This window comes from Haliotis cracherodii, unplaced genomic scaffold (genome assembly GCF_022045235.1).
Source record: "Haliotis cracherodii isolate W230 unplaced genomic scaffold, xgHalCrac1.p SCAF_2, whole genome shotgun sequence".
Lineage (NCBI taxonomy): Eukaryota > Metazoa > Mollusca > Gastropoda > Lepetellida > Haliotidae > Haliotis > Haliotis cracherodii.
The window spans coordinates 23,633,850-23,661,627 of record NW_027266275.1 but is presented as its reverse complement, the minus strand read 5'-3'; the positions used below and the strand labels follow the sequence as shown (position 1 = coordinate 23,661,627).

Here is a 27,778-nt window from a genome sequence, read left to right as displayed (position 1 = left end):
CTAGGTTTGTCAGTCTCACTGGCTTTTACCCTAGTGGTTAAAATCCAAGACCTGCATTTAATCACTTCAGGTTTTCCTCTCACATCAAAACTGTCATGCTGTGGTATAACTGAAATACTGTTTCACTCACTCATTCCACTAGCCCAAACCTGTCTGTTCAGTATTGTCATATTTTTTAACTTATCCTGCATTACTCCGTATTGCATTTACTGCTGTCTTTGACAGAGTGACGAACTGTGTGAGATCCAGCTGCTGAAGAAAGTTGTCCCAACCAGCTCAGGAGGCAGCGCCCTCTCACAGTCGGCACGTGACCCGGAAGTCATGACGTCACACAAAAACACATAACTGCTTTGTCACCTCCACGGACGGACGTACTGTGTATCCCTTGTGGAAATTAAAGCTTATTATTTGTTTTTTATATTTTGCGTGTTTCTACATTCATTATATGCTGCTACATTGTTACCTGTTATGGGCCGTGACCTTAGGGTCTTCCCATTCGTAAATTGTAACGTTTATCGCTCGTCTGTGGCTCACGTCACAGTAATTTACGGGCGCAATGTTGTTCCCGCCATTTTGTTTTCTTTCCCGCCATTTTGGCCATTCACCACGTGGCCACGTAATGTCGTGTTCTGCGTTTTGAATTCTCTCTTTGGCTTGGGTAATACATTACATTTATGTATGTTGTTTTGGTGTGCTTAAAGCCTTGCCTTTTCGCTACCTCTCAGCGTAATTGTTTCTTCTCATAAACTTCAATATAATACGAAGTTTTTGAGTTACATTATGTCTCCCGTACTCTGTGGTATTGCCACATGGTTACGTGTTTGCACATGGTTATGTGTTTGCTTAAAGCTATGCTTTTTCGCTACCTTTTAGCGTCATTGTTTGATCTCATAAACTTCATTGAAATACAAAGTTTCTGAATCACATTATGCTTCCCATACTTTGTGATTGGCCACATGGTTATGTGTTTGCTTAAAGCTATGCTTTTTCGCTACCTTTTAGCGTCATTGTTTGATCTCATAAACTTCATTGAAATACAAAGTTTCTGAATCACATTATGCTTCCCGCACTTTGTGGCTTTGCCACATAGTTATGTTTTGCTTAAATTCCAGATTTTCTGCCTCGCTGCACTTGTTGCCGCGGGAACAAATCTGGTCGGGGCCGCCCCTTTCTGCCGTGATTGTACGACGCCCTGTACTTTCACAAGGCAGTGCCGATGTTGCAGTCATTCGTCGCTGTGATCCTTCAGCTCATGCGAGTATCCAGGACACACCTCGCTCAACGTGCTCGTCGACCCCCACCTACGTTGACGGCAGCAGCGCTCAGCGGAGCTTCGCAGTGCTCCCAGCACCAACGGCGGCTCCCAACGTAGAGTCTGCCTCCCATGGCACGACATACGACCGTTCACGGTCTCCTACTCCACCGGCGGCTCCAGCGCTCCCAACGTAGAGTCTGCCTCCCCTGGCACGACATACGACCGTTCACGGTCTCCAACACCACCACATCAACGCTGATGTCTCCGGCGCCCCCGGCGCCTCCGGCGCCTCTGATGTCCCGGCGCTCCCGGCGCTCCCGGCGCCGCCGATGTCTCGGCGCCTCGTGCGCTCCCGGCGCTCCCGGCGCCTCCGGCGCCTCTGATGTCTCGGCGCCTCGTGCGCTCCCGGCGCCTCCGATGTCTCGGCGCTCCCGGCGCTCCCGGCGCCTCTGATGTCTCGGCGCCTCGTGCGCTCCCGGCGCCTCCGGCGCTCCCGGCGCTCCCGGCGCTCCCGGCGCTCCCGGCGCCTCTGATGTCTCGGCGCCTCCGATGTCTCGGCGCCTCCGGCGCCTCTGATGTCCCGGCGCTCCCGGCGCCTCCGGCGCCTCAGATGTCTCGGCGCCTCGTGCGCTCCCGGCGCTCCCGGCGCCTCTGATGTCTCGGCGCCTCGTGCGCTCCCCGCGCCTCCGGCGCCTCCGATGTCTCGGCGCCTCCGGCGCCTCTGATGTCCCGGCGCTCCCGGCGCCTCCGGCGCCTCAGATGTCTCGGCGCCTCGTGCGCTCCCGGCGCCTCTGATGTCTCGGCGCCTCGTGCGCTCCCGGCGCCTCTGATGTCTCGGCGCCTCGTGAATTCCCGGCGCCTCTGATGTCTCCGCGCTCCGGCGCCTCCGCATCCTCTGATGTCTTCGGCGCTTCCGGCGCCTCTAAGGTCTTTGATCTCATGATCTTCGACGCCTCTAATGTCTCTGGCGCCTCTGACTACTCCGGCGCCTCAAGAGTTACGGAAGAAGCGCCTATGATATATCCGGCGCCTAAGATGACCTCCGGCGCCCAGATCAACAAGCTTTATCAAGCTCAGATCAACGAGCCGACTATCCGATCTTCTACTGCGGCTTAAGGGGCACCATCGGCAATCGCCTCCCCGGCGCCACTGCCCTCTTCTCTTGCTGCCCTCTTCTCTTGCTGCCCTCTTCTCTTGCTGCCGTCTCATAACTCGTCACACGGAGAAGCATGGTGAAACAACTGTCGCCGCTCCTGTCGCTACTCTCCCGTCGGTCTTCGGGATCGTGACTATCGTTCTACTTCCTGGGTGGAATCTTTTCAACCAATAGACAGTTGGTCTGATTCAACTTGCCCACTGAGACGTTATCCATAATCCCGTCGTTTAAAGCGCTATGATTCCGGAGAGATGACCTGCGGGTTTCCATCGAAACAGAGCGTCATGTGAACAGCGTCTGTATCAGATTCGACGACGACATCCACTTACAAAGAGTTTACTTCGTCGACATCGCCGACACCAACGCTGTTCTACCCTACCCTAGCGCCAGCGCTCCTGAAAGAGACTCTTCCTCGGCGCTCACCGGGTTTTCCACGACGCCCATGGGGTTCCGTGTTTTATCGCAAAACTCGGGTACACCACTTGATCGCCTCTCACGCAGTTCATTGAGGATTGTCTGTGTGTGGAGTTTGCACCTCAGTTCCGACTCCAAGGCGGTTTTCTCGGCTACTGCGCAGTGTGATTTACATGTCACGTGTCAAGTACTCGGACTGTCAACAACTCCGACCGGAATTAGGTCAACTTACCATGGCAAGGGGTGCCATGTATTTCTACAGATTGGTTTCCATGTCTAACTGTACGCTTGGTGCTACCACTCAACCAGGCGCCTGTCGCAGTCCATCCATGTACGGATGTTGGAAACAATAGACCTCCTCTACCAACACGGCTGTCACGAGGAACCTTGTTTCATCAACCCTTCGCTGTAAGAACGATAGCGCCTATAGGCGTTCAAGGGATGGAAAAGATCGCCTTCCTTCGTCCGGTTTGATCTTTTCGACTACGACACCTTCCTATCTTCCGCCTTGACTACCGGACACAGTGTCGATTTGATACTTAAAGTCCCTCGGCCGTCCCACTGACCCCTGTTGCATACCTGCCTCGTATCGTGTTGTCGTCCTCCATCGTCACCTCGATATAAGAACAGGAGTACTTATACGCCGCTTCAGGGATGAAAACGATCTCATTACTTCGTGCAATGGCCATATTGCCTCGACTTCCTACTACCCGGTTACGTCGATGCCCCGGCGGTCGATTGTGAAGCTGGTTTACTTCGTCTACTTGAGGTTGGCTCGCAGGCTATCACACCTTTTTCCGAATCGTACCGACGGTACGCAATCGCAGACCCCTGTTGCTGACTACCTCCCCTGCCACCTTGTCAGTGGCTAGTGGCCCACACCAGCCCACATTGTGACCACCTGTGATCCAGAGATCAACACCATTGGCACAGCAACAGCCTCGAGATAAAGGCTTATCCAGGACGTCGCTTGCTGACAGTGCTTTCTCGGTCACGCCCTGTTGATCGTGTCCACTGACGACGTCACCGTAGTGTGGTGTTTGCGGACCCAGAGTACTCGCCCCTCTCCCGGCGCTACAAACTCGACCGGCGCCCCCGAGAATCACCATCTTCGGCGTTCCAGGCGCCTCAAGCTCTCCGACGCCTCACGCTCTCCGGCGCCTCGGGCCAGAATATGTCAAACGGTCGACACCCCAACCCTAGATCTGTTTGCCTCATATCTGAATGTGGCCAGCTGTCGTCTTCCATTCCACCTGTGCCGGATACGACCGCTGTGGCAGTCGAAGCCTTCCATCGTTCCTGAGAAGGATTACGCGTGTACGCTTTTCCGACTCCGGTTCTCCCTCCCATGGTTCTTCAGAGATCCAGGCCACTCGACCCCTGCCATTGACTTTGGTCTCGCCTTATTGGTCAGCCAGAAGTTGGGTTATCGACCTCCGAAACATACCCAGAGACAACCCCTGGAACTTCCGGTGTGGTCCAACCTTCTGCTCCATCCACACGGTCTGTTGCCACACCCTCATACCCGCATGTTATCGTCTGCACGCCTGACACACCTGCAGAAAGCCAAGGGCTATTCGGCTATAGCGACCAAGGCTATTGCTTCAGCCCACCGTCCATCTACAGGGGGACTGTATGCTGATAAATGATGCTTGTTCCAGGCATTTTGTTCTGACAAACACCAGGATCCGATGACAGCGTCACCGCAGATCCTGGATCAGTTCCTTCTGTACTTGCGTAGCACCCGTCGGTTGAAGGGCTTACCACCCCCACACACCTGGTCGCCATCTACTCCGTTCTGGCCATCTCGGACGATCGGAGAAAGACGAAAATTCCCGACCTACGGGCCTGGCTGCGCTCGTTCAGTCTTGAAGACCTGAAGGCCAAGTTCGGACCGCCTGCGTTGGATCTGAATGTGGTCTTCAACGCCCTTCGAACCACTCCCCTCGTCTTCCTTCTACGACCTTAAGTAGAAGACGGGTATTTCTACTGGTTTTGACTACTGCCGCTCGAGTCCATGTACAGCACGCCCTCGACGTCTCCCGTGCCCGGTTCGAATGCGGTACCCAGGGCGCCGTTCATCATGGACCGTACTGGGACGTCAGCGTAAAGACTCAACTCCCAGGACAGCCTGATAGATCATTCCTTGTCCCCTCCCCCCTCGTCCAGTGTGGGTGCCGAGGATGAGGATGAGCGTCATTATGCCCAGTAAGGGCACTGAAGGTTATTCTACGATCTAAAGACTGCCGCAAGTCTAGGAAACACCTTTTTCTGCCGGTCTCCCCTTCGTCGCAGTCGTTGGTCAGCCGGAATACTTTTCCCTGTGGCTCCGGACGGTCATCCTTAAAGCTTATGAGCCGCCGGATTGGACCCTCCCCCCAAAGGCTATCACCTGAAATAAAATGAGATCAGGGCGATCGTATTTACACTGGTTCTTCACGATATACTGTTCCATCCAGTCGTTCAGGGAAGCCTGTTCGTGGCGATCGGACACCGCCTTCACCAACCACTACTTCCGTGATGTAGCCTTGAAAGTTGTCGCCGGCGTTCACAGTTTTGGTCCCTGGTTGTAGCCCAACAGGTCATCTATCTCCGACGCCACTGATTCTCCGATACCCTGAGCGGGGCCCGTCGACCTCTCTGGTGTTTATCACCCCAGACGAGACGGATCTCTTGCGTTCCGCATTCGCTCTTAGGTCAGTTTTAGTTTTGGGTTACCCGACTCATTCTATTGCTGTCACCTATCCGGGTTTTACTTTTTGCATCAACTCTCGTTTCCTGACGACAGGAATGGTAGTAGATGTGGACACCGGCGCCGACGCCAACGCTTCTCTGATACCTGAGCGGTGCCCGTCGACCTCACCGGTGTTCCTTGCCTCCAGCCTAGAGGGCTCTCCTGCGTTTCGCATTCGCTCTTGGGATTGGTCGTAAATTTTGCCGCCGACGCCGCTGATTCTTCGATTCCCCGAGCGGGGCCCGTCGAACTCTCTGGTGTTTATCGCCTCAGATTAGAGGGCTCTACTGCGTTTCGCTTTCGCTCTTCGGTAAGTTATATATTTTGGCAACACGCCTCATTGTATTTCGGTTACCTATTCGGGCGTTTCGTTTTTGCATCGACTCTTGTTTCCTGAAGACAGGAATGGTCGTAGATGTTCCGGTCATCACTTGTATGCGGTGCGGATTCATCGGACCTAGACGAGGGTTTAATATGGTTCACATCTGCAGGTATGCCCACCGGCCATTCCGTCTGATAAAGATGCAATACGGAGTAATGCAGGATAAGTTAAAAAATTTAGTAAAATCTAAATATTTTTTACATTTGTATACTTATCCTGCATTACGAAGTCTAAGTGCCCTCCCTTTCGCTACGCTACCTCCCCACGAAGTTTCAGATGTTATGTTTAAAGCAGTTATGTGTTTTTGTGTGACGTCATGACTTCCGGGTCACGTGCCGACTGTGAGAGGGCGCTGCCTCCTGAGCTGGTTGGGACAACTTTCTTCAGCAGCTGGATCTCACACAGTTCGTCACTCTGTCAAAGACAGCAGTAAATGCAATACGGAGTAATGCAGGATAAGTATACAAATGTAAAAAATATTTAGATTTTACTAAAATTTTTAGTAGACCTTAGTGTTATTATGTAGTTTACAAATAGTAGGGCTTAATAAACAAAAGAAATTTGGACCAGTGACTAAAGTGACAGAAGTGAGTAGATAGAGACTAACCAACAAGTTACAAGGAATTACGTACCCGTGAAGATTTGGGATAGAAAAGGTCTTCAGCAACCCATGCTTGCCATAAAAGATGACAATGCTTGTCATAGAGGCGACTAATGGGATCGGGTGGTCAGGCTCGCTGAATTGGTTGATGCATGTCATTGTATCCAATTGCGTGGATTGATGTTCATGATGTCAATCACTGGATTGTCTGGTCCAGACTCGTTTATTTACAGACAGCTGTCATATATCTTGAATATTGCTGAGTGCGGCGTTAAACAACAAACAAACAAACAAAACTGTTGTATTTGGATCTGTGTAGGGAGCATGATTAGCAAGTAATAAACTGTTAAATGAAGGCTAAGGTCTAATGGAAATCAAACTGAGTTTAACTGTCTCACTTATTTCATCATTATCAAAGCAAACCTGTGAGTTTATTCAGAAACCGTTAAATATTTCTCTACGAAACTTTGCACATCTATCAGACTCATGCTGAACTGGTGCCTTTTGCTATTTAGGAATATTTTAGATTTATATTTTTTACGTTTCCATGGCAACAAGTTGGACTTAGGTTCTATAAGGGTGGTTTTCGTTTCCGGAGCATAACTCAAAAATTGTTAAATACTTTCTTACAAAACTTTGCATGTCTAGCAGGCACATACTGAACTGGTGCCTTTTGATATATAGCACTTTTAGAAATTTTTATTGTTTATGTTTCCATGACAACAAGTTGGATTTAAGTTTTAATATAGGATTGGTTTACTTAAGTAGTATAACAAATAAACTGTTAAATATTTCCTTGCCAAACATTGCATGTCTATATATAAAACGCATACTGAACTAGTGCCATTTGATATTAAGGAGTTTTAGAAATGTTTATTTTATAATTTCCATTGCAGCTATTTTGACATGGGCTAAGAGAAATGTTGGGTCAGTTACCTGGTTTGGGACCATAACGTGTTAAAATGGGCGGGGGCTATAGATGACTTTGTCAACTATATGCTTGTTATTATTATTATCATTATATTATTATTTAGTAATTAAAATCTCGTACTGGCTAAGTGCCCTTGAATTTGTATTTAAAATATAAAGTCTCTTTTCAGATATTCAAGATAGGAGTTTGCCACAGTAATTTCTATGTTATTGATCATTACTGAGATATAATCATCGAGATAGCCAATTGTCAACAGCAAACCATTAATACACCAACCATTTTACACGTATATACCAAAATGAATTTCCGTGACTTCAATCTCAGTTATTATGACCATGATTTTAAGACCTGTAATTCATGTCATAATTTGTCAGTACCAATAGCTTGCACATTGCTCATCTCACCCAGCTACCTAAATACTAAGGTTGCTTTCAACATTCACAAATTAATGACCAACAGTCCTGATGCTCAGAGCTAACAAGGTGTATAACATATCCACATCCTTTATTTTTTTCACTCAGAACTGCCCGTTCATGTTTATTTTTGAAATACAGAAATCACATGTGCTGCCATGAATACCTTGTCTGTTTGTACCGAGAATGTAAAAGCCTCAATGCTGATTACCTGATTAGAAAGTTCACGCAGACAAATTGTTTCTATGGTTACATAGATTTGTGGACATGTAACCATGTATGATGCCTTGTTTCAGGAACCCAAGAGGCAGGGAAAGTTTAAGCTGATAGAGAGCGGGAATGAACTAACAACACAGATGATTATTGAACGAATCATCAAACATAGGTAGGTAATGATTCACCGGTAGAGTACCGTATATCGCCCTGCTTAAGGTGGGGATTTTGTACCTAGAATTAGAGGGTTTGAAGGGGGGTGCTGTATACACAGGTAGAAGATCTGTGTGATGTCAACTGGTGTTGTTTGGTGGTAAAACTCTGCATCTTGTCCAAAGTAACTGTTCCAAGAGCTGTTTTTGTATAGAAAAGCCGGCTGTACGTGATTTCCTTGTCCATACTATATAGTTGCTGCAACTATAGTTTGAGTGAGCCTCGGCTTAATCAAGATTGCCAAGGCAACTGATAAGGTGAAAAAAATCAATGTCTGTCAGTAGAGAGCGGGAAGTCAGCATAAGCGGGATCATCTAAAAATATCTGATACACCCTTTTTTATGACAGTTATATATATATATCTTTATCTATAATATATATATAATTATAAGTTATAACTTAATCATCACTGAATTTCCATTGTTTTCATAAACAAATATCTAATTGTATGGTTGTATTGAAATAAACTTCAAAGAAGGAAAAATGAAACCAATAACAAAATTACATTTTCGTAACTTGAGATGACCCCGATCAGTTGCACAAGTAACCACCATGTTATATCTAACCAGTTAAGCTGAAAACATTCCCGTTGTTTTAACATCAATTAGCAAGTGTTGGAGAAGGCATGTATCGGTGACTGTTGACTAAAGACGCTAGTTGAATGAAACTAACCCTTAATTAATTGGCGATTTAATGACAGCAAATACATCCATTGTCTCACTCATTGTAGGACTTAAAATAGACTTGAGTTGTCTAAGGCGCCGCACCCCATTGTGCAGAGTTGCGTCCCTTGTGGATTCGAATCCTGGTGTTCCCCTCATTATGATTCTAGGTTATTCAGCACCATACTAGTGTTCATGGGTTTCTCCAGAGTGGTGAATGTCTATGATATTCATCTGACCTGACTTCAGGCTCTCCTCCCACGTCATGCTGACACGCCGTGATATAACTGGAATACTGTTAAAGCGGCACTAAACCAAACTCACTCACACACTTGAAATTAACTTTTTTATGGCCACTAGTTTGATGTCCCAATGTGCAACACACAAAAAGGCGCCGTAGTGTATGCCAATCATAAACACTGATTGTAATCGGTGATCAATGATGATCCCAACTGATTCCCCACACTGACTGCACCCATGACACAGTCTTGGGATCAACAGAGGACATGCCCACATAGGCTCCTCAGCAACCTGTACTTGTAGGCGACAAATTCAAATAAGTGGTCAGTCTCACTGGCTTCCTAGACTGCCTCCGTGGTCTAGTGGTAGAGCATCCGTGGGGAGAGCGGAAGGTCTGGGGTTTGATCCCCGGCCGCGTCATACCAAAAGACGTTAAAAGATGGTACTTGTTGTTACCCTGTCTGGCGCTCGCCATTAAGGGGTTAAAGCAAGGACTGGTCGGCTTAGAGTCAGTATACTATGTCTGAGTGGGGTATTCATGTTAAACTGCGGCATGGTATCTCAGTGGGCTAGCACTATAAATCGGCATCATTCTGGACTAGTACAAGCAGCCACACACACACACACACACACACACACACACACACACACACACACATGCATGCACTATCGCTATGTAAGTGCAATAAACTTGGACGCAATGTTAAACCAAATCTCACCTGACCTGACCTGACCTCAACACAGCTCTAGGTCTACAGAACATGTTACTGTTTCAGACTAGAGTATGAATCACGCAATAAGAAGAAGGAAGAAAAGGAAAGGAAAATCTACGAACACATAAAGAACACGAAGAACGCCAGTGGATAACACAGCCAGCCCAGTCCTCCATCTTGCCTCTGTATTTAGCATAATGATCACATGTCCTATTTGCAACACAACCACTTGTCACTGGGGGATATATGAGGGTTTCCTGTGAGTTGTGTCCATGAGATGACCAAACTTTGTGTTCGACATTTTATTTCATTGGGGATTTTTATTCTGAGGGGATCTTGCAAATACATGAATTTTCCAAGGAATGTGTTCCCTCAAGTTTATTTTCAAAGTTGTTTGGTTTTATGTATTCCATGTAGTAATCCCCATAATATATTGAAGAATAAGACAGAGTTGTGTAAACTTCACTCTGTTTTCTTTGTTTTAACATAGATATCATGAATATGGCATACCGTAATCGACGTAATAAGCGCCCAGGTGCTCTCAAAATTAGAAATAGGGTGTTATTTTGGTGAAAAAAACAGTTAAAAAATCGTAAATTTTGTGGTTTATACTGACAGCCTGAAATGTTTATATATGACAGATATATTTTTCCAGAATTTAATTGCCCATAATTAATGGTGCATAAAACACACGAGTGCGTATCATACACGAATAGATAAGTCTTGTGTACATTGATCAATCGAAAAGGGGTGCTAATTGCGATTGTTCACGAGCCAATATATTAGCAAATATCACCATTGGTGCTATTAGAGCGGGGTGCTTATTACGTTGAATACGGTTGATATGATTTCATATTGGAGTGATTTGCAGATGTAAGTGTCAAGGATTTCTGTTGACAACATGAACAAGAAGTAACATGGACTAAGAATGTTTTGAAGTCAAATTCAGTTGAGATTACTAGTAGAGATTACTGACCATGAGGTAGATTGTTTACGTAGATTTCCATGACTATCAAACAACTTCAGCATCATGGGGTTCAAAATGATGTTTCCACAATAATTTACTGCACTATTCAAAGGAAGTTAACGATCATTACGAATGATTAAAGTTTTAATCTGTCATAGCTGTGATACAGGTTTGGTTGTCATTGCTACCATTGTTGAGAAGAAACAAGTTGTTTGTTTGTAATGGCTTCAGGCCATTCTCTCTATCAGCCATGTTAATGTGTGGACGTGACCAACTTAGATTTAGCAAAGACTGTATTGTAATGTTAAATATCATGCAGTTTGTGGTTGGCACTTTCACTATAATGGTATATTTTATCTATCTCTACCTTTATGTCTATGTCTCTCTATGATCCACTTGTTATATGTTAATCAAGTTTAAGCAGATTTTTATGTTGTTCTTCTCATTGTTTTATGAATATTTCTATTACTGTGACCATTAAGTGTAAACAATGTAAATAACTCGTGATGAAGATGTGATGTTTTAGATCTTATCTTTTATTTTTAGATTGTCTGTGGTGTCTTTTATCAAATAATTAGAAAACTTTGAAAATAAAAAAAAAGAATTATTGTTTTGTTTTGTATTTTTGTATAAAAATCCAAGATATAGAGGTTATCACATTATCATAAACATTGTATTTAGCGAGCTAAATACATAGTGTTAATTCCTAATATAGGATATTTACCATCCCCAAACACACAAACGTCATAACCTTTTTATCATATGATGTCATTCTTCAATTCAACCCTGTAGTCACCTGACATACAATTGTATTTGGAGCGGTTGGGTAGCCTAGTGGTGAAAGCATTCGCTTTGTCACACTGAAGACCCGGGTTCGATTCCCAACATGGATACAAAGTGTGAAGCCCATTTCTGGTGTCCCCCGCCGTGATATTGCTGGAATATTGCTAAAAGCGGCGTAAAACCATACACACCCACACCCTACACACACTCACTACAATTGTATTGAAGGTGTGTGGAGCTTCAGCTACATGGACTGAGTTACCCTGTGGTCACCTGACATACAATTGTATTGAAGGTGTGAGGAGCTTCAACTACACGGACTGAGCTACCCTGTGGTCACCTGACATACAATTGTATTGAAGGTGTGAGGAGCTTCAGCTACACGGACTTAGCTACCCTGTAGTCTCCTGACATACAATTGTATTGAAGGTGTGAGGAGCTTCAGCTACACGGACTGAGCTACCCTGTGGTCACCTGACATACAATTGTATTGAAGGTGTGAGGAGCTTCAGCTACACGGACTGAGCTACCCTGTGGTCACCTGACATACAATTGTATTGAAGGTGTGTGGAGCTTCAGCTACACGGACTGAGCTACCCTGTGGTCACCTGACATGCAATTGTATTGAAGGTGTGAGGAGCTTCAGCTACACGGACTGAGCAACCCTGTGGTCACCTGACATACAAATGTATTGAAGGTGTGTGGAGCTTCAGCTACACGGACTGAGCTACCCTGCAGTCACCTGACATGCAATTGTATTGAAGGTGTGAGGAGCTTCAGCTACACGGACTGAGCTACCCTGTGGTCACCTGACATACAAATGTATTGAAGGTGTGTAGAGCTTCAGCTACACGGACTGAGCTACCCTGTGGTCACCTGACATGCAATTGTATTGAAGGTGTGTGGAGCTTCAGCTACACGGACTGAGCTACCCTGCAGTCACATGACATGCAATTGTATTGAAGGTGTGTGGAGCTTCAGCTACATGGACTGAGTTACCCTGTGGTCACCTGACATACAATTGTATTGAAGGTGTGAGGAGCTTCAGCTACACGGACTTAGCTACCCTGTAGTCTCCTGACATACAATTGTATTGAAGGTGTGTCGAGCTTCAGCTACACGGACTGAGCTACCCTGTGGTCACCTGACATACAATTGTATTGAAGGTGTGAGGAGCTTCAGCTACACGGACTGAGCTACCCTGTGGTCTCCTGACATACAATTGTATTGAAGGTGTGTGGAGCTTCAGCTACACGGACTGAGCTACCCTGTGGTCACCTGACATGCAATTGTATTGAAGGTGTGAGGAGCTTCAGCTACACGGACTGAGCAACCCTGTGGTCACCTGACATACAAATGTATTGAAGGTGTGTGGAGCTTCAGCTACACGGACTGAGCTACCCTGTGGTCACCTGACATGCAATTGTATTGAAGGTGTGTGGAGCTTCAGCTACACGGACTGAGCTACCCTGCAGTCACATGACATGCAATTGTATTGAAGGTGTGTGGAGCTTCAGCTACACGGACTGAGCTACCCTGTGGTCACCTGACATGCAATTGTATTGAAGGTGTGAGGAGCTTCAGCTACACGGACTGAGCTACCTTGTGGTCACCTGACATACAATTGTATTGAAGGTGTGTGGAGATTCAGCTACACGGACTGAGCTACCCTGTGGTCACCTGACATACAATTGTATTGAAGGTGTGTGGAGCTTTAGCTACACGGACTGAGCTACCCTGTGGTCACCTGACATACAATTGTATTGAAGGTGTGAGGAGCTTCAGCTACACGGACTGAGCTACCTTGTGGTCACCTGACATACAATTGTATTGAAGGTGTGAGGAGCTTCAGCTACACGGACTGAGCTACCCTGCAGTCACATGACATGCAATTGTATTGAAGGTGTGTGGAGCTTCAGCTACACGGACTGAGCTACCCTGTGGTCACCTGACATGCAATTGTATTGAAGGTGTGAGGAGCTTCAGCTACACGGACTGAGCTACCTTGTGGTCACCTGACATACAATTGTATTGAAGGTGTGTGGAGATTCAGCTACACGGACTGAGCTACCCTGTGGTCACCTGACATACAATTGTATTGAAGGTGTGTGGAGCTTCAGCTACACGGACTGAGCTACCCTTTAGTCACCTGACATACAATTGTATTGAAGGTATGTGGAGCTTCAGCTACATGGACTGAGCTACCCTCTAGTCACCTGACATGCAATTGTATTGAAGGTGTGAGGAGCTTCAGCTGCACGGACTGACCTATCGGACTGACCTATCGAACTGACCACATTACTGTGAATACCAGAAACAATATCCAAACCAAAACAAAATCTCATTAAAATCAGATCTTAGTTCTCGCTATGGCTAAACAAAGATCTGAGGACATCCCATTACGGGTCACGTCAGAACGACCTTTCATCCGACCAATCAAAGCGTCGCTTACCAGATCATGAAAGTGACAGTCAGGATGGGTTTTCTAATCATGCAACCTCGAAAACGTTAATGCGGGGTATTCCGAACGACATTTACGGCCCATACGACTGATTCCGTCAAAATTATCGCCTGTCTCTCGCTTCCGTGGGATAAACATTTGAACGGAGGAGGCGTTGCAAAGTACGTGGGAAGCACTGCCATACAATCGCATCCACAAATAAGACCTTCATGAATGTTCGTTTATTCAGTTTTCAAAATTTTACTCGAGAACTGTGTCAACATATTTTTCAAGCGTAGTCTGAAATGGAAGTCGCCAGGTTGAAACGAGTGCCGTAAAGCTGGAGAAGGCTGCCTTCTAATTGGCTGATGTGCACTTCTTGTTAGTCGTTTCAGTGGTCGGTCAAAGGTCGTTCTGACGTGAACCGTAATGGGATGTCTTCAGATCTTTGTTTAGCGGCAGTGGAGTAGCCTTGTGGTTAAAGAATTCTCCCGTCACGCCGAAGACCCGGGTCCGATTCCCCACATGGGTACAATGTGTAAAGCCCATTTCTGGTGTCCCCCGCCATGATATTGCTGGAATATTGCTGAAAGCGGCGTAAAAAACATACTCACTCACTACACATACGTACAAGTTTGCAGGACATTTGTTGGATTTTACTCACGCATCTTTAACCTTTTACATGTGATGGGTTTAAAGTTTAAGTCATAAGGTAGGCCAATGTTCGGTATGTATTTTGGTCAGAATGAATTGAATAAATATTGCTTTACACCGCATTAGCAATATATCAGATATTCGCCGCGATATGTTGGTCAGAAGTCCATGAAAACACTATTAACACAACATCGAAATTGTATTATTGTAGTTATACTTAATAATTACAAGTAAGTAACAACCTTGTTTGGTCATTTGAATAATTCTTTTACATTTTGCACTTTACCTGGAACTATCTGTAGTGTGGTAATGTGTACAGGATCTGTGTCATGTCTGTGTCAACAAATACACGTTCAGCACGTGGGAATAGAAGCCAGACACAATTCATGTAAATGGTGATAATAGTAATACAAGAGCATCAAAGCCCTTTATTATCCATTCGGGAAGGGAGATGCTGTTCAGTACATCTCAAGAAACAGCTGATTGGCTATTCCCCTCACCCCCCCTCACACACACACTAGACTTAATATTTACATGAAAAAATTCTACAGAATATATTTTTGTATTTCCCAATTAGGATAATCGTTTACACTTGTTGCCATTGCTTATGGTAAACACAAAACATATACAAGGCTAGGGACAGATAATCCTTCATTCCTCGTCACACGTAAATTATTCTCAATTTCCATAGTCAAAAGAAAGCTCTGCTAAAAACAGAGTCGATACCTGATGTTCGCGAATTGGTAAGCGTATCCTTCCCATGAAGTGGCACCCGTCACAAACACATGCAAAGTCAAGTCAACTGTGCACCTAAAAGAACCACGGAAACCAATGGTACAAGTCAAAATAGGGAATTGCATCGGACATCACGTGTAATGCTTCAATCGGTCGTAGTATGTATAAACTGAATATTCTCTGCAAAATATAAGGTAGTAAAAACCTATTCTGTTGTTTGGGGTCTCCGCGGCATATGTATTCAAAGCCCATTTAACAGGAAGCGTAACGATATTTAGTATATGTGTAGTGAGTGGAGACTAACATAATACGCGTTATTTTAAAGTATGACCCTGACTGGACCTTTTCACTTTGACAGTGTCTTTAAATTCCCCAAAGATGCATTCTTGACTCTTAAACTGGTGGACTACAAAACTAATTTTCGCATGCATTTTTATTCTGATAATGGCATCACAGTCTCTTCAAATGTGTATTCAACAATGGAACTATAGATCGAGGGTAATGTGTTCAACATATTATCATCATAGTTACCATGAATGGCAGTCACAGATTCAAATAATTCTTACAGGTATTTGGATTCAGGTGTCGCCTTCTGTAGTCAGAGAAAAGTACAACGTCATGTGTCTGAGTCAAAAATATAAGTACAACGTCATGTGTCTGAGTCAAAAATAAAAGTACAACGTCATGTGTCTGTGTCAAAAATAAAAGAAATCAAATTTCACCAAACTGTTAAGTTGTTTTTATTCTGAAAGTAACCAACAAAACATGATTAACACGTGAATGGCTATTATAGATTGACCACAGTTTGTTGCAGAATGGCGCCCCTTGGGCACGCCATGCAGAAACCTACGGTTGTGGGTTCGAATCCCGGTTCGCCCCGATTATGTTTTTGGATTTGTCAGCACCATACCTTTGCGCGTGGGTTTCACCAAAGTGGTAAACGTCTGAGACCTGCATCACTTCGAACTTTCCTCCCACATTAAGCTGACACGCCGCGATATAACTGGAACATTGATAAAAGTCAACCGAGTCAGCGAGCTCGTTAGTCGTATCTTACGACAAGCATAGTCGCTGCTTACAAGCATGGGCTGCTAAAGACCTATTTTAACCCGGATCTTCTCGGTTATTTCAATATACAATAGACACATTTTAAACAAAGTACGAAAAGACCTTATTTGGTTTACATCTCACAATACATTGCAGATTTAAAGGCACATAAAATGTTTAGTCTAAATGAAGCACAGCAGCAACCCAGTCAGCAAACAAGGTAAGTGCTAGATGGCCGATCTGAAGTCTTTCAGGAGCTGTAATCTGGCCTTTCAGTTGCGTTTCTCCTCTTCTCGTGGGCCGCCTGCCGCCTGTCGCCTGTCCCATACTGCTCCTGCAGTGACTCGTTTGTCTTCTGTATTTTCTTCAGGTTTTTGTTTTGTTTGTTGTTTAACGCCGCACTCAGCAATATTCCAGCTATATGACGACAGTCTGTAAATAATCCAGTCTGGACCAGACAATCCTGTCACTGAAATTATGAGCATCGGTCTACGCATATGGGATACGATAACATGCATCAACCAAGTCAGCGAGCCTGACCACCCGATCCCGTTAGTCGCCTCTTATGACAAGCATAGTCACCTTTCACAGCAAGCATGGGTTGCTGAAGACCTATTCTACCCCGGACCTTCACGGGTCTTCAGGTAACAAGCACGTGCAGGTCCAGATGTGCCTTTGAGATGGTTTTCTTGAGACTGTCGTTCAAACTCTCCAGCTGGTTGGTGGTACTTGGTCCGACGGAAGAATAGTGGTGCCACTGAAGTGGTAGTTCTCGGTTCGTCTGTAGAATAGTGGCGCCACTGAAGTGATGGTTCTCGGTCCGTCTGTAGAATAGTGGTGCCACTGAAGTGATGGTTCTCGGTTCGTCTGTAGAATAGTGGCGCCACTGAAGTGGTAGTTCTTGGTCCGTCTGTAGAATAGTGGCGCCACTGAAGTGGTGGTTCTTGGTTCGTCTGTAGAATAGTGGTGCCACTAAAGTGACGGTTCTTGGTTCGTCTGTAGAATATTGGTGCCACTGAAGTGCTGGTTCTTGGTTCGTCTGTAGAATAGTGGTGCCACTGAAGTGGTGGTTCTTGGTTCGTCTGTAGAATAGTGGTGCCACTAAAGTGACGGTTCTCGGTCCGTCTGAAGAATAGTGGTGACACTGAAGTGACGGTTCCTGGCACGTCTGAAGTATATTGTTACCACTGAAGTGATGGTTGTCGGTCCGTCTGTAGAATAGTGGTGCCACTGAAGTGCTGGTTCTTGGTCCGTCTGTAGAATAGTGTTACCACTGAAGTGTTGGTTCTCGGTCCGTCTGTAGAAAAGTGGTGCCACTGAAGTGATGGTTCTCGGTCCGTCTGAAGAATAGTGGTGTCACTGAAGTGATGGTTGTCGGTCCGTCTGTAGAAAAGTGGTGCCACTGAAGTGATGGTTCTCGGTCCGTCTGTAGAATAGTGGTACAAATGAAGTGGTGGTTCTCGGTTCGTCTGTAGAATAGTGGTGCCACTGAAGTGCTGGTTCTCGGTCCGTCTGTAGAATAGTGGTGCCACTGAAGTGCTGGTTCTCGGTCCGTCTGTAGAATAGTGGTGCCACTGAAGTGATGGTTCTCGGTCCGTCTGAAGAATAGTGGTACAAATGAAGTGGTGGTTCTCGGTTCGTCTGTAGAATAGTGGTGCCACTGAAGTGATGGTTCTCGGTCCGTCTGTAGAATAGTGGTGCCACTGAAGTGATGGTTCTCGGTCCGTCTGTAGAATAGTGGTGCCACTGAAGTGATGGTTCTCGGTCCGTCTGTAGAATAGTGGTGCCACTGAAGTGATGGTTCTCGGTCCGTCAGTAGAATAGTGGTGCCACTGAAGTGATGGTTCTCGGTCCGTCTGTAGAATAGTGGTGCCACTGCAGTGACGGTTCTCGGTCCGTCAGTAGAATAGTGGTGCCACTGAAGTGATGGTTCTCGGTCCGTCTGTAGAATAGTGGTGCCACTGAAGTGATGGTTCTCGGTCCGTCTGTAGAATAGTGGTGCCACTGAAGTGCTGGTTCTCGGTCCGTCTGTAGAATAGTGGTGCCACTGAAGTGCTGGTTCTCGGTCCGTCAGTAGAATAGTGGTGCCACTGAAGTGATGGTTCTCGGTCCGTCTGTAGAATAGTGGTGCCACTGAAGTGCTGGTTCTCGGTCCGTCTGAAGTATATTGTTACCACTGAAGTGCTGGTTCTCGGTCCGTCTGTAGAATAGTGGTGCCACTGAAGTGATGGTTCTCGGTCCGTCTGTAGAATAGTGGTGCCACTGAAGTGGTGGTTCTTGGTCCGTCTGTAGAATAGTGGTGCCACTGAAGTGATGGTTCTCGGTCCGTCTGTAGAATAGTGGTGCCACTGAAGTGATGGTTCTCGGTCCGTCTGTAGAATAGTGGTGCCACTGAAGTGGTGGTTCTTGGTCCGTCTGTAGAATAGTGGTGCCACTGAAGTGATTGTTCTCGGTCCGTCTGTAGAATAGTGGTGCCACTGAAGTGTCGGTTCTCGGTCCGTCTGTAGAATAGTGGTGCCATTGAAGTGCTGGTTCTCGGTCCGTCTGTAGAATAGTGGTACAAATGAAGTGCTGGTTCTCGGTCCGTCTGTAGAATAGTGGTGCCACTGAAGTGTCGGTTCTCGGTCCGTCTGTAGAATAGTGGTACCACTGATGACGAAGACCACCGTCTCTATCAAACGATCTCCCATATATAACATAACAGCATAAGTGGCTTTGAAAAGATATTATTATTTCATAGTTTGTAATATTGTTTACAGAACAAGAAAATACAGAAACTTCCTGTTATAAGGTTGATGATAAATAAATCAAATATGTATGTTTATTTATAAACCAGCATCAGTGTTACACCTGATTAGCTGGGAGAAGTCAGGGCTGGAGATATAGCGTCTTCCTGTTCTCTGTAGGCGATCTGCTGTGTCCGTCTCACTTCCACCTGCTCAAGTTGGTCACCCAGTCCCTGAGACAATCAGTAGGCGAGGTGTCACGAGACGACCCTCCTGTTATCAAAACATAATCCGTCACTCCATAATCCAAGGACTCCGCGGTTTGCTCTGGTTAAAATCAAATTGCTGTTTTTAATCGAAAGGTCGCTCCGGTAAGACCCCCACACCTACACACCGAAACATCCCCACAACCACCCCCCACCCCCACCCCCACCCACCCACCCACACCCAAATACCCAACCCCCTCCAGTACTTATACTTCCCTGTCTGCCCCTGTCGTATAGTTAGAATGCCGTGCCACGAGGAAGTAGATTTTGTGGGTCAGCTTGATAACGGGACTGTACAGATTTCGTCAAGACTATATCGCCATGTGAAGATAGGACAGCGTTATGATGTCAGGCCACACCCACCGCCTATCATTGTCATGCAAACCGAAGAAATACGTTACAAGGAAATATCACGGTATTGCAAATCTCGCACATAAATTGTGACATAATAGTCATGCATTTATTTAAATCTGAACTGGATGTTTGCATTGCGTATCTATGGTTGCGTGTTATGCATGTTGATAGTAATATAACATCGTAATCCTAGCTTCTTTTTGAAGAACACCCACTTAAGAATGTCCACAGTTTAATCTGTCAGTAGAAAAGCTCACATTCGCCGCACACCCTGATACGTTGAATGGTCCAGTCGCTAAATCACTAAAGATTTGTGCTTTTCAAGTGAGTGAGTGAGTGAGTTGGGTTTAACGCCGCTTTTAACATTATTCCAGTTATATCACGGCGCGTCAGCTTAATGTGGGAGGAAAGCCCGAAGTGATGCAGGTCTAAGACGTATACCACTTCGGTGAAACCCACGAGCACGGGTATGGTGCTGACAAACCTTGAAACATAATCGGGGCGAACCGGGATTCGAACCCACAATCATAGGATTCTGGCGTGTCCAGGGACGCAACTCTGCACAGCGAATCGCGGCGCCTTAGACGACTGGGCCACCCGTGCCCCCTGTGCTTTTCAAGGATAGGGCCTCTGCTTTAGGAGTGTTCGGTCAAGATTAATAAAGACTTATCAGTTTGAGGACACTGTTAACTCAAAGGGGATGAAACATGATAATTACACGTCTCTTACCATGTCACGTGGAAGATACATGTCTGTCAAAGGTCAAGGCCATCGTTTCTGTCATTGGGCAAATGTGTGTGTCATTAATTGTCAATGACTTAGGCCAATTACTGGTGCCGTTTACGATGCTAATATTTAATAGTTGTTGGATCTTATGAAGCTTATAAGTGTAAATTCATTGTGTTTCGTCCCTTGGAGACGCCAAAAATTGTGATCGTGGGTTCGAATCCTGATTATGTTTCGAGATTTGTCAGAACCATACCCGTGCTCGTGGGTTTCATCAAAGTGGTAAACGTCTGAGACCTGCATCACTTCGGGCTTCTTTCATCCCAAATGAAGCTGACACACCGCGACATAACTGGAATACTGTTCAAAGCGGCGTTAAAACTCACTCACTCACGCATGGGGAACCCACGCGCGGGCACTCACGCCTAAAAATGTTGATATCAAGGTTGGCATGCAATGTCATTATGACGTGGATATTGTCATACTCGTATTTGATTTTAAGCTTATTTTGTCAGTCAAACAACGCAGATGCATTATTTCCCACACTGGTGACCAGGAAGGTGGCAAGACTTCCGTGTAAGTTTGCTTGAAGCATGTGACCTTTTGATTTGACATATTTCCTTGAAAGTCACGTTTGTTAAAGTGAAAGTCAAGCGGCCTACGGAATCACGATTAAATGTTTCCTTTAATGAACAAGAGGTGGCGAGTTTGCAGGGCATACTAACCCATATAGCCTCACTGGTGTCATCATTTTCAGTATCAATTCTTATAGCTTTCACAGCTATATTGCCCATTACGCCAAATGGAATCTGTTTCGGCGGATAATCTAGACTGGTTATTCTCTTGCATTGACAATTAATATTTAATTGAGTTGTTACACCACCCCGTGTCGCTTCTGTCTCCTGTATGGGTTTTGTCAGTGAATGTGTTATGATACAACATTGATCAGACGAATGACCACATATCAGGTAGTTATTTTCAATAGCATAACATTTACACCACTATAAAAGAACGTTATATGTTTATTAAATTTTGCCTTTTATGTCCAATAGAATCTGTTTCGGCAATTAATCTATTTTCTGTCTTTGACGGTTTGTATTTCCGTTTATGGTCGGAGGAAATCAACAGCAACACAATTCGTTGTTAGAGCGTATGATATGGAGATTAATTTACGAGGAACAACATTTAAGGGAACTGTCATTTTCAGCTATAAGAATGAAGTGACTTCCTTTGTTTGGCGAAACAGTTACTGAACGCGGAAAGCAAATTCATGTACAGCATAGTGTCCATAGTTACACATCCTGGTAACTGGCATGTGTCAATAAAGATTATAATCACATGGTTCATTGAACGGGTAGGTTAAGATTAGGGTGGGTAGAGGACAGAGAACTCCCAGGCAGGATCGATACGGAGCCCCCATTGAGTCGAAGAACTGATTCACTTCTGTGCCAGAACTTCAGGGCTGCCACGGGAATCCGACTCTCGACGTCAACGATACGAGACAGGTTGAGAACTGCGGGTCTGAAATCAAGACTTCCTTCCAGAGGAATCATCCTTCATGCCTCATAGACCACAGTGGCACAGCTTTACAGGTGGTGGACAACGTGTTTGGAGATGGCGTGGAGAGAGGAGGAACTATCCGGCATCAGTCCAAGAACACGATAGATGCGGAGGTGGGAACATCATGGTTTTCGGCTGGCATCACATACGGCAACAGGACGCTCTGAGTAAATTAGGGTGTTCACTTAAATATTGTTCCTAGTATATATGAATTGCTGTCAGATACCGTTTATATCATCAATGGTAAATGACAGGCACGAATGCAGTCATCTGTTTCTTTGTGCACATGAATAAGAATTTCTGCTCGGATTGGCAAAGTTAAAACACAACAATTTAGTCAAGAAGTTTAACTTAAGTTTCAGGCATATGGATGATCTGACATCATTCAAAAACAGTCAACTATCCTTTCCCTTCCACTGACTAAGCCAGGGGCGGTCGGGTAGCCTAGTGGTTAAAGCGTTCGCTCGTCACGCCGAAGACCCGGGTTCAATGCCCGACATGGGTACATTGTGTGTAGCCCATTTCTGGTGTCCCCCGCCGTGATCTTGCAGGAATATTGCTAAAAGCGGCGTAAAACCATACTCACTCACTCAATGACTAAGCCACCTCAAGATATGTGGATGACATTACACTCAGTGGCAAAAATTATGTCCGATGCAATTCCCTATTTCGACTTGTACTATACGTTCCCGTGTTTTTTTCAGGTAATTCTAATCCCTAATTATCACCGTGTAGCAGTCGATCACGGACATGCAATTCAATCTCACGCATACATTTTATGTGTATTGACATGTCATATTCACTCAGAAAGATGCTGCCATGACGGACCACCTTAATAGATACACCCTGCCAGTCTAATATGTTGAACACTGAAGTATTTACTCATTGCTTTGGAGAAGACCACCAACTAATACGGATTAAACAAGGCACCTGCATGACTGATTTCGAGAAAAAATAGGACAAAGTCCCAGCTGAGGATTAGTGAACAATCAGTTGGTCACCCTTTTGCGAATGAATAAATCAAATATGTGACTTTGTTCGAATGGGTACCAAGGAGGATGTGATTACGTCACTTGACGTTAATTATAATCTGCTCGCGCCTTACAGGCTTGAATTGTATCCTCTCCAGGGATTGTTGTTAGTATTATCTTATTTCAGTTTGTTTAATTAAATTAAATTAAATTAAATTAAATTAAATTAAATTAAATTAAATTTAATTTGTTTTATTTGTTATCATTATATTTTTCTATATTATTATATTCTATTTTATTTTATTTATTTATTATTATATTTAGAACTACAGTTAATGTTACATTAGTCAGTTGTCTACTTACTCACTTGGTATGAATAAGCGACAAGTACGAGTAGCAATGAGATATAGAAACAGGAAGCATGAGTTCAGCGAGGTTTCGGTGACGACGTCATATCATGTGATCTGTAAGGAAATAAATCATTCAGAGGGCGGGTGGCAACATCAACAGTCGACATGTTGGGTTTCGTCCTCGGTGTTAGTATTGTAGCCAGCGTAATCGGGGATGAATTGCTTAACACTGTCCAGAAACCTGAGTTTCCCAAAGGTGACGTCCGAGCGTGTTACGGTGATAACAAGAAACTTGAGCGTTTTGAAGTTCTGCCTGGTCAAGGCTGGGACAACCTGCGGAACGTGGACGCCGGTCTCGTAGTCGTCTACAACTACTCCAGGTGTCGGACAACTGAAGACGGCCGTTTCCTCATCCCCGATACAGTCAACACCATCCCTCTGAAGGCAAGTAAGCTGAACGTTTATGCTGAACTCATCTCTCATTGGTCTAACTACACCAGTACCACGGCTCACGGTGTAAACGTCGATGCGGGACTTAAGTACGACTCAGTTAAAGTCAGTGGTACATTTTCTTCCGGTTATGAGAGTGTGAAATCCAAACAGATAGGTGATAAGTCTTACACAACCCGAGTCCAACTGAGGTACGTTCGCTACTCAGCCAAGCTACAACCCGACGCCGCTCTCCACCCCACATTCAAGTCTCGTCTGCTGAGTATCGCAGGAAGTCTGCAACTGAACAAGACGGACCAAGCACGCTATGATAGTGAACTTCTTGTGCGGGACTTTGGGACACACGTCGTCACCAGTGTAGATGCCGGTGCTGCCTTGGTTCAAGAAGACCAGGTGTCTTCGGAATTTGTGAACAGTAGGAAATTCACAAAGAATCAAATAACGGCTGGAGCGAGTGCCTCGTTGTTTGGGATCTTCAGTATTGATGTCTCTTATCATTCTTCTACGTCTAATGACGTGAAGACAGCATATGAGAAGAGCAGATCTTCGTCTCAGATAGATACCCTGGGAGGTCCTATGTTCAAGGCATCCAACTTCACAGCCAACGACTGGACCAACGAGGTGGAACATGAACTGGTGGCTGTGGACAGGTCCGGTGACCCCCTTTTCTTCCTCATCAACTCCGCCTCTCTCCCGGAGCTGCCAAACTCCGTCCTCTATCAACTTCAGAACCTTGTTGAGGAGACTATTCTCCATTACTACGAGTTTAACACGTACAGAGGTTGTACAGCGCTGGACTCGCCAAACTTCAGCCCTGCGGCCAACCTGGATGACGGAACGTGCAAAAGTCCCTACACTAACCTGACATTTGGTGGAGTTTACCAAACCTGCAGTATGTCTTCAGGCTCAAACAACGGAGACCTCTGTTCTGGCCTCGACCAAGTCAACCCTAAGACAGGAGGGCATACCTGCCCGGATGGGTATGAATCAGTAGAGTTACACACTGGACGCTTGTCCGACTCAAAGTCGGTCCACTCTTGTCACTCCTGCTGGCTTTTCTTCAAGTGTTGCCACGACAACTACTACCACAGCGAAGCTACCTACATTATGCATTGGTGTGCAGCTACGGGTCCGGTGTCTCAGGACTCCGGCTACCTGTTCGGAGGCCTGTACACGCCACAGCTGAACAACCCTCTCACCCAAGGAAAGACTTGCCCTGTCAACTTCTACAGCCGCACCTTAGGGAAGGACCTCCACATCTGCATCAGTGATGACTACGAGCTGAGTATGAAGTATTCCATGCCATTCGGAGGTTTCATCAGCTGTACAACTGGTAACCCTCTTGCTATGAACCCTAAACCTAAGTCAAAGGGTGACATGAACTCGGCCTTGCCCTCACTTCACTCATTCTTCCAAGGATCCAAAACCTGGCCTAAGCATTGTCCCAAGGGCTACAGTCAGCATCTGGCCTACGTCGATCAGGGCTGTGAGATCAACTACTGCCTTCTGGCGGGATCCCTCTCAGAAGTTGGACTTCCAAAGATCCGGCGGCCGCCATTCCAGACTGCTCCTCTGTTGCTCCCAAGTACTGAGAACCACGTGGTGTTTGACCCCGTGACCCTGACATGGCGTAAGAATCAAGAGGCAATGCAATTCATCAGTGCACGGGTCGGTGATGCTACGTCGTCGTCTACCGGAAGTGGTATGTCTGCTGGGGCAGCAGCTGGAATCGCTGTTGTTGCTACTCTCGGGTGTGTCGTCATCTCCACCGTGATCATCGTCCTTATCAAGCGACGTCGAAAGTCATCAGCGGGATACCGCCATCTTGCAATTGACGATCCTCTTCTGTCTCCTCAAAGTAACTATGGTGCAACCGGAAGTGACGCAGTGAACGTACACGTTGAGTAGTGACGTTATACTTATATGGTCAAGCTGAAGGCGATTGTCAATTCTTTTACTTTCTGGAGACTGCAGTAACCAATGAAAGACAAATTTGCCAGAACTTATGTGTAACCACTGGTGAAAGACATGTGTACGAAAAGATGTGTCCACAACTATTATTGATTCGTTGGTTGTGGACAATTTGCATCATATATGACCCTATTTGTCTGCTTTGATATGTACATACTGTCAAACACGGTTGGAAACAAATTCACTCTTGCAATGCTGAGACATCAGCATGGTTATAAACAGATTCTTAATGCATCATATACATTGTTTTATACTCTGTAGATTCATTCCCATTTATAACCATAAAATGTTAATGTCTGAAAGGCTTGTCTTGATTGTGTCTTTTTTAACAATTCCCGCCCTACCATCTGTGTCCACCTTACTATCATAGTGTGAGTATGGTTTTAGCAATATCCCAGCAATACAATGGCGGCGCACCTGACTTGGGTTTCATAAACTTTAGCACTGAGGGGAATCGAACCCGGGTCTTCAACGTGATGAGCAAACGCTTTAACCACCAGAGGTCACGGGTGGCCCAGTCGTTTTACGCGCCGCAATTCACTGTGCAGAGTTGCGTCCCTTGGGCATGCCGGAAACCTATGATTGTGGGTTCGAATCACGGTTGGTCCCGATTTCACCAATTAAGCTGACACGCCGTGATATAACTGGAAAACCGTTAACAGAGTCGTTAAACCCCAACTCACTCACGCATTCACCTAACCACGAGACGCCCCACTTACTATCATAGGTGAACAGTGATCTTGGTTCTCACTTCTGTCGACAAAAAGGCGGTTTAAACAGTCAGGTGCAGAGGGGGGAGTCCAGATCCGTTCGTCAGTGAAGATGTCAACCAGGATACGGACACAAACACGTTCATGAAGTAAAATTACTTCGATGTAGAGGTTGGTGAGTCACTACACGTGGCTTAAACGTCTGTATTCAGTGTGTAGAGGTTGGTGAGTCACTACACGTTGCCTAAACGTCTGTATTCCGTGTGTAGAGGTTGGTGAGTCACTACACGTGGCCTAAACGTCTGTATTCCGTGTGTAGAGGTTGGTGAGTCAGTACACGTGGCCTAAACGTCTGTATTCAGTGTGTAGAGGTTGGTGAGTCACTACACGTTGCCTAAACGTCTGTATTCAGTGTGTAGAGGTTGGTGAGTCACTACACGTTGCCTAAACGTCTGTATTCAGTGTGTAGAGGTTGGTGAGTCACTACACGTGGCCTAAACGTCTGTATTCCGTGTGTAGAGGTTGGTGAGTCACTACACGTGGCCTAAACGTCTGTATTCCGTGTGTAGAGGTTGGTGAGTCACTACACGTGGCCTAAACGTCTGTATTCAGTGTGTAGAGGTTGGTGAGTCACTACACGTTGCCTAAACGTCTGTATTCCGTGTGTAGAGGTCGGTGAGTCACTACACGTGGCCTAAACGTCTGTATTCAGTGTGTAGAGGTTGGTGAGTCACTACACGTTGCCTAAACGCCTGTATTCCGTGTGTAGAGGTTGGTGAGCCAGTACGCGTTGACTTAACGCCTGTATTCCGTGTGTAGAGGTTGGGGAGACAGTACACGTGGCCTAAGCGCCTGTATTCAGTGTGTAGAGGTTGGTGAGCCAGTACGCGTTGCCTAAGCGCCTGTATTCAGTGTGTAGAGGTTGGTGAGTCAGTACGCGTTGCCTAAACGCCTGTATTCCGTGTGTAGAGGTTGGTGAGCCAGTACGCGTTGCCTAAACGCCTGTATTCAGTGTGTAATGGTTGGGGAGACAGTACACGTGGCCTAAGCGCCTGTATTCAATGTATAATGGTTGTTGAGTCAATACGCGTGGCCTAATCGCCTGTATTCAATGTATAATGGTTGGGGAGACAACCCCCGG

The 27,778-nt window shown here is 45.7% G+C and overlaps 2 protein-coding genes across 2 annotated transcripts in view; both read left to right on the top strand.

Annotated features, from left to right (window-relative positions):
* The window catches only part of LOC139467768 (ethanolamine-phosphate cytidylyltransferase-like), a 30,466-nt gene extending 19,019 nt beyond the window's left edge, over positions 1–11,447 (top strand). The window contains exons 14-15 of the mRNA XM_071249274.1: positions 8,183–8,271; positions 9,991–11,447. Coding sequence (XP_071105375.1) covers positions 8,183–8,271; positions 9,991–10,081 — 180 coding nt within the window. The 3' untranslated portion in view covers positions 10,082–11,447. The remainder of the gene's footprint in view (positions 1–8,182; positions 8,272–9,990) is intronic.
* Positions 11,448–23,638: 12,191 nt separating this feature from the next.
* On the top strand, positions 23,639–26,229 carry LOC139467739 (macrophage-expressed gene 1 protein-like). Its single transcript, XM_071249249.1, has one exon. It carries the CDS (start codon positions 23,672–23,674, stop codon positions 25,862–25,864), a length of 2,193 nt encoding a protein of 730 aa, XP_071105350.1. The 5' UTR covers positions 23,639–23,671; the 3' UTR covers positions 25,865–26,229.
* The last annotated feature ends 1,549 nt before the right edge of the window (positions 26,230–27,778 follow it).

Bases quoted from the DNA above. Each gene is read 5' to 3' on its own strand.
- LOC139467739 (XM_071249249.1), top strand. From the start codon at position 23,672: ATGTTGGGTTTCGTCCTCGGTGTTAGTATTGTAGCCAGCGTAATCGGG.